Below are 7,846 nucleotides of genomic sequence, written 5' to 3'. Positions count from 1 at the left end.
ATGACCCAAGCGGAGGAGGTGCTGGAGGTAAAGAATCTCTACCACAGCAACGTGCCCGACGACCAGCACTCGCCGACCCGTCACGGCGAGAAGGACAACGGTGCGGACGGAGGCGGGCCCGCCACCAACCACCCGCCGAAGGTACCGCTGCCCTCTGACACGACGACGACGGTCGTCGGGAACGGCCACCAAAGCGGGCCGCCCGCTAGTAACAGTGCCGCCACCGAGGACGACGAGGAGAAGCGCCAGAAAACCCAATGGCACCCGCACGTTTATGCCAACCCGCCGAAGCAGCCACCGACGCCACACTCGATCATGGACATTCTTGGCTGGAAGGGAAGTGGCACGCAAGCCGCTAAGGCGTCCTCCGTTGGCGGTGGCGTAATGGCGTCGTTCTACTATCGACGACGTTCGATGGATGTTGTTGCCGGAGAACGAGGGTCGGATGAAAATATCATCGTCGATCGGGACGTTGAGGAGGAGGAGGATCGGAGAAGCCACGAGGAGGAGGATGAGGAGGACGAGCAGGAGGACGATGAGGACGCGGATGTGGAGGAGGAGGAGGGGGACGCCGACGGTAACGATCAGCCGTTGGATCTTTGCATATCGAAACCGGCCGGCATGGGACGGGAGGGGGATGGTCGGAAAATGTCCTTGGACAGGCTGCAGGATCGCAAGATAACATCAGAGGAAGGTACGTGCGATGAGGGGGAAGGAGAGAGGGATAGAAATAGGGTTTCCGTTTGTAAACGATTGCATTATACATATTGAAAAAAATAATCTTTCCTGTTTAACATTCTACAATGCTGCCATATTTGAAACCAGAGATTCTCAATCTCTTTCTTATCGCGACGAAGGTTGATGTTTTTGATAACTAGAAACGAGGAAGAATAGCAAAAGTTTTGACAGAATATAATTCGCCAAAGCATCTGTGATTTAATTTATGAAAGCGCAAATGGCTGCTACGGAGTCCTCAGGGATACATTCTTTTCTCCCTTTGTTTGCTTCACACTTCATTAATTCACAACTTCTTTATCTCAACTTTTCATCGGGACTGGAACTTTCTGTGCTTCCTTCTTTCGATTGTTTATTTTTTTCAAATTTTCAAATGTTTTCTTCATTACTGATAATTTTCCTTTTTTTGTGTGTGTTTTTGTTGATCTAATTGTCGACTTTTAGTTTACGGTAGAGAGATTTTTCATCTTTTGAAAATCGAAAGTATTCAAAATCAAAACCGTAGTGTGTACGACTAATTTCTCCCGATCATGTCGACGATCGACGCTCTTGGTCGAATTCAAAATGTTTGCTTTTAATCACAATCGGTGTGGCATGCTATTTTTCAACTGTTTCAGAACGCTCGCCTTATCATTTGGTCTTTTTTCTTTATCTTACCTTTCCCTTCTGCAGACTCGACGCAAGAGTCCACACGATCGTCCTCCACGTACGTCCAGCAGCAGCATCGGCGCCATCAGCATCCGGCGGTCAGCACACAGCACCCACGAAGACCCGCCCCACCACCAACGGCCACCCCGTCCAGCGATGCCGACTCGGACATCTGCATGTCGAACGATGACTCGTCCACCACGACCACCACCGGGGACGGTCGGTTTAGCGCCGCCACCACCGACGGGATCGCCTCGGCCACCGCGACCATGTCGACGCTGTTTTCGCTCCCCAAGGCGGGTGGCGCCTCGGTGATGCTGGCCACGACCGATGCCACCGGTAGTCCAACGATAGTAGCGAACGGGCGGGGTAGCATCACCGCCTCGCCCGTGGCCATTTCCTCGAGCCCGTCCGCCGCAGCGGCAACGATGGAGGTAGAAAGTCGGGAGGAATCGGGGACAACAACCGGCGGCGGCGGCGGTCATCACAGACGCAAGAAAAAGGCCCGCACCACGTTTACCGGACGGCAAATTTTCGAGCTCGAAAAGCAGTTCGAGGTGAAGAAGTACCTTTCGTCCAACGAGCGCACCGAGATGGCGAAGTTGCTGAACGTTACCGAAACGCAGGTGGGTGGGGCATGCAGACGAGCGACCTATTGTTGGTTTACATGGAAAATTCTAGTTCTAGTACTTAGATGTAATGTAGCCGAATTTGTGTAAAAGACAGTTTGCTACCTTTAAGTTTCTACCTTGAAAGAACGAAACGGAACGACAAACAATTTTCTTGTCATGCAGATTTCTGTTATTAGAAAATTGTTTTACAAATTAATCAAGGTTAATACCCTCAAATTTGTTTTAATTCCGTTCCTTGAAATAATCCTAAACGTGCGGCATTGAAAGTTAGGTTAAATTTCACGCGAAAAGGTGGCCATGCGTTTCTATAACAACAACACCGCTTACTGATTTTTTTCTTAAAATCAATTGAATCATTAAGTTTATCAGTCAATTCCAAGATCACTTCAACGGTTTCAATTAAATATCCTACTTGTTTCTAATTTAATAATCAGTAATCTGTGAAAAGGGAAAATTTAGGATCTTAATTCCTGCAGAGGAGAAGTAACCATTACACGAAAATGGGATTTTGAAAGCTGTGTGCGATGTGCGTGCAGGGAAGATTCTCTCTTTCGGAAGGAAGACGAAATATGCTAGGCCTGGCATTTATCGTTGAGCCAAAGTAGTTACGTCATGTCTTATAATCAGGGTCGCGTGTTGTTGAAATATGAGCTGTTCAATTTCTGTTAACGGGAAGCAGTTGTAGAACTGTTAGGGAATAATAATCAATAAGCGTTTGGTTTGTCAAGTAGACAAGTTTTTCACATCTTTGTTGAACACGCTAGCGTTATAAGAGCTACGGCATCAATAAATGGACCACGATTGCTCAATTGGCGTTTGTGGCACCACAATGAATTAACATAAGCACCACTCGGTTTTGAATACCGTGCGGTTTCTTACAAAGATTTCTAAACAGCATCATTAAAGACTCCTGTCGACATTTGACGACTCCACAGGAAATAATCCGTAACCTATTTATAGGGGGTTTTTTTGAGATGCGACCACCACAAAACCGAAAACTTTTCGATCACCACCCAACCACGTGGTGTCCAACTCATTTCGGTTTAAATGGAAGTAAAACTAATCCTTCCTCTTCTTGGAGAGCGCATGTTGTTCTAATAATTACCCACCGGATGACGATGATGATGCTGGCGGTGATGAAGATATTTCTGACTTCCGTTCCGAGGGTCCCTTGATCCTCATTAGTTAATATCGGTTCAGCAGGTTCGAGCAGAAAATTCGACGATCGTAAACGGCTTGTGAGGGAGAGCTTAATTTGTTTATTTATTTTTTTCCCTCCAACTTCCCTGAAAACTGATTGACAACTGCGCCGTTTAAACCGCGACCGTGCGAAGGGGAGAGCAAGCCGTGGAATGTTCACTTGCGCCACTTCTACTTAACGCCTATCCTGGGTGTGTGTGTTGGATGAGCTATTTCCTTCGACGACCCGCTCTCCCATTCCGCGAGCTCTGGTCGGTGCTGCTGCGGGGGTAATCTTTGTCCTCCCGAATGTTTTTTTTCTTCGGATTTTCCGTGTCTAATTCTTACCCGGTCTCGTTGGCGTTAACGCGTGATCCGGCGACACGCGGCTGGTAGCTCGCGAAGGCGGCAAACATGAAACGACACTTAAATCCATTTATGACGCTCTGATGTGCGAGCGCGTGCTTGAGCGGACCGAGAGAAGGATGAGATATTTAGGAACACGCCAACGCGGACACACCGGGCGGGATGATTTACTTTTATTAGTTTTCCACAAGTTTCGCCGGTAGAGTGAGAGAGAGAGACGGAGAAATGGAGGGGAGGGGGGACAATTTTAGGAGGAGTAGGAAAACTCCAATCGATCTCCGGTAGACCGATCGTTCCGTTCGGGCCTCCGTTTCGTTTACGTTCATGTTTATTATGATTGTCACCTCCCGGTTTCTGGCTTGTTGGAGCCGCTTAGTGGAGTTGAACTGTTCTACGAACTACTTCCTCCACACTCTGTCACTTGTGTTTGTCACAGGGAATCACGCTCCTTGCCATCATCCAACGTTACCATCAGCGGCTCCCGGGGATTGGAGGATTAACCGAAGCGGGACAAAAGTGAGATCTTTTCTAACTCATCATCCATTTCTTTCGCTGCCTCATGACGAAGATGAATATCTATGTTGTGTGTGTGTGTGTTGATGGTACAAAATTAAAAATGAAATGTTTATTTTCCAATCCATCCTCCTAACAAATGGTCTTCGTCGTCCTCGTCGTCCCATTCGGGTGTCGTCGATCATCTTCATCATTCCGCGATGAGTTTTCGATCGCGACCGTGTGCTGTTGTCCCCGCGGTGTTCGGCCGTCTTTTGGTCGGGTGGCGAGAGGAAGGACGAGGACGCCTTCCAACAATCATAAAAACGCGACAGTTATAAAAAGAAATGCGGACCATCGTAATGTGTTATTTTTAGTGCAATCCATCACGGGCCGGTACGGCCCTCAAAGAAAGCGTCCGCACGATGGGCCATTTCTGTCCCGGCGGTATGTGTGTGTGTTTGGGAAATTTTTGAAGAACGACCCAAAACGAACGACGCAACGCTCATTTGTGTCAGTCGCGGGCGGCGATCATCATTTTGACAACAATATTTTCCTTCCCTAATCTCTCTAAACCATCGTCGTCTTTGTCGTCGCCGTCGTCGCCGTGGCCGTCAGCGCCGTACCCCATTCGTTTGGTCGCGCGGATTAAGTGAGGAATTGCCGTTTGAATCGCCGAGAATGAGCGATTGGTGGCGCACGAAATGTGGGATAATTAATCTGACGACGACGACGACGACGGTGTCGTTGTTTTGTCTTTCACGTCACCCCTCGAAGGAAAGGTTGATCTTGCGGTGCATACCGTTTCGTTTCCCATTTCCTGTTTTCTTAACGCGCGCGCTATTTAATAAATGGGAGACTAATTTGTCCATTGAAGGTCCCGCGCGTTGACTTATGTCTTTTTTCTCCCCTGTTTCGGTTTTCATTCCAGGTGAAAATATGGTTTCAAAACAGGCGCACCAAGTGGAAAAAGCAGGACAGCGCGGGAGGTGGTAGTGGTGGGGACGTATCGACATCCGGTGGTGCACCATCCACGGCGCAGCCCTCGTCGAAGGAACCCACCGTCAGCCGGACGGGAGGTCGAGCGCCCAGCGTTACGTCACGCGGAGCGACACCCGGGGCAGCTACGGAACACCAAGCCAGCACCAAGCAACCTGCACCACCACCGCCACCCCCAACAGTGTCATGGCTTAGTGGGCTCGAGGGCCTGCAGGAGCTACCACCAGCGCAACCGCCGCCACCACCACCAGCATCGCACCAGTCCAAGAATCCCAGTGCCAAGAGTAGTCGATCGTACGGAAAAGCGGTCAATGCAGCGGCACGGAAAAACGCATCGAGCGAACGTCGTTCGGCGGCGAAGCAACAGCAGGTGGCGGTGGCTTTCTCCCCGCCCCAGCTGCTGGCGCGCCATCACCATCTTATCGCCCAGCCTCCGAAGCCTTTTTCCGCCGTCTGCTCGACGAACGGTGGTGCCGATGAGCTGGAGGTGTTGGAGGTGGAGCACACCGACGAACCGATGGTGACGACCGACGGTGACGACAGCCAGGAGGACGAGGGAGACGGTGAGAACAGGGCGGGCGATGGACGCCGCAGAAGGAAAAAGGTCGCTGGTGGTGGTGCTATCCCTTCAGGCGAGCGGATCCCTTCGAGCTAAAGAGCGGGGACCTACCCTGTGCTAGATTTAAACACGGTGCCATTTACGATAGACAACGTTCAATCCCCTTTCCCCAGTGTCGATTTGAAGGTGTTCGACATTCTCATAAATCAGTATGTAAGCATTTGTTTTTGCAGTTTTAAAATTTACGTTACATGCTTTATTTTAAACCTCAACCTTTTAAGTGTCAAAGCAGAACTTGCCCCAAGATGGCGCTGTAAAGTAGTACGTTCAGCGCCCTCTAGTAGTCGGTATTGCTACTACAGCAAGTTTTCCCTCGTAGGGGGCGCTGTATCAAACGATAAAAAGAATTTCAGAACTGCTTTTAGTAATTGGATTAAATATTATTTTTACGATCTGAAATAGCGTTTTGTTGAGTTTAAAATAGATCTTTAAAAAAAGCTAACAACCCATAAGCTGATATCAGCTCAAATTTGCACACAAATGAGCAGTTTCTGCTAATTAAAATGGAACTGTGTCTTGTGGCGAATTGTCGCAAGTTTTATAGTTTCCCTGTGCCATGGACTGTGCCGAGAGGCTCCCACCCCCATGGCGTATAGTATACGAGCTTTTTTCGAGTAGCTACCGTTCTCGCGACGACGAAAGTGATGATATTACAGAAGAAAGTAAAGAAGAGAACAGTACACATCGCTAAGGAACTGAAAGATTTACCTATCAAACAAATATGCAAACACAAATAAAACAACAAAAAAAAACACCTAGTACGTAAGTAGTCGACCGAGAAGCAAATAAAAGAGATTTTTTAACAGAGTGGAAAAGAAAACTCTTCAACGTGTTTGGTTTCTTGTGTGGTTGATGTACACAACGTCGGTTGCGGTCAACGAATCAATTTTGTTCCGTTTATTTCTTAGCTAGCGACCACGTGGTACTGGGAAGGGGGCCACTGGCCGTGATAAGGTTGCCTTAATGTTTGGCTATATATGCACCATGAAATATACAAGAGAGCGCCCCCCGCTTGGGGGCCAGGTTAAAGGTTAACACGCAAGTTACTGTTACTGGTGGCGTTTGGACTTCACCAATCTGTCTTGAAACGCTCGTACACATCCAACAACCATATACACAGGACACACATACATACACACACCACACGTACAAGGATAACAGGATTGCGGACAAATCCTTTGCAACATTACACCACGTGGGCTGAATTTCGCAACAAGTTGGGGTGTATCCATTTTATCCTGATCTTGGGCAAAAGCAATTGTATCAGCTTTCCCACTTGGTCCCGGCTGGAGTGTTGGAAGTTGTTTGATTGACCGCCTCCCCTTCCAGGGGGCGGTTTATTGCTTGGGTGTATGTGAGTGTCTTTTGCTTCGCCACCTAACCGCTAGCACGCGTGCTCCTTCTTCCTTCTCCTACATCTTACGAAGTATGTGATTTTTATTGCTCGTGTTGGTAGAACTAAAATGTAACCCTAAACATAACAACAACGTTAAAAACTAACCTATAACACTATCTACAAGGTTTGAAAATTAAAAGCCTACTGGATTGGTCATTTTCTTTACACGTACACTTGTAGCATCAGTACAAGCCAAACAAAAAACGGTAAAAGAGTAAATGAGGCCCCGGGCTAGATTCTCCTCTTCCTACTGGTTCACATTTAGCGCCTGAAGCTATGCAAAGCGCCACACATGCATTCGTTTCGAATTTTTGAACGCTAACGGTTCGCTTTAAAGACCATAACGGTTTAAACTAATCACGCAGTGGGGGTTGAATGCGGGTTAATATACTTTTTCATGTTAAGTTACTAGTAAGTAAACTATACCACACATGATGGACAGCATGAAACAATGAGTTTAGCCGAAGAAATGATTTGGAAACGGCGGCGCGCCCGCAGCGAGCGAAGCGAGCGGACTGCGCTAGGTCTACCGAAAAAGAGAGTTTGTTATAGTTTTGAGAAATAAGGGGGGCCCGTGGGCCCCCCTCATACCGCACCCTTAGGTTGATTGCGTAGCCGAAATTAACGGTACACACTACGGTTCAAATACTCGTAGGTTGAGTTTAACGAATTAATGTATCGCCAATTGCATACATTCAGTTTAAACGTCCACAAGAGGTGTAGCCACGATCGAAAACATGGCGGCCGGGGCCTCATTTACTCTTTTACCCAAAAAACCAT

The 7,846-nt window shown here is 48.0% G+C and overlaps 1 protein-coding gene across 1 annotated transcript; it reads left to right on the top strand.

Annotated features, from left to right (window-relative positions):
* LOC131265013 (leiomodin-2) lies at positions 1 to 5,706 on the top strand. Its single transcript, XM_058267275.1, has 4 exons — positions 1 to 694; positions 1,408 to 1,722; positions 1,822 to 2,009; positions 4,984 to 5,706. The coding sequence occupies exons 1-4, from the start codon at positions 1 to 3 to the stop codon at positions 5,704 to 5,706; spliced, it is 1,920 nt and encodes a 639-aa protein (XP_058123258.1).
* The last annotated feature ends 2,140 nt before the right edge of the window (positions 5,707 to 7,846 follow it).

This window comes from Anopheles coustani, chromosome 2, assembly GCF_943734705.1.
Source record: "Anopheles coustani chromosome 2, idAnoCousDA_361_x.2, whole genome shotgun sequence".
In the NCBI taxonomy this organism is placed as follows: Eukaryota; Metazoa; Arthropoda; class Insecta; order Diptera; family Culicidae; genus Anopheles; species Anopheles coustani.
This window is presented reverse-complemented; position numbering and strand designations above follow the sequence as displayed.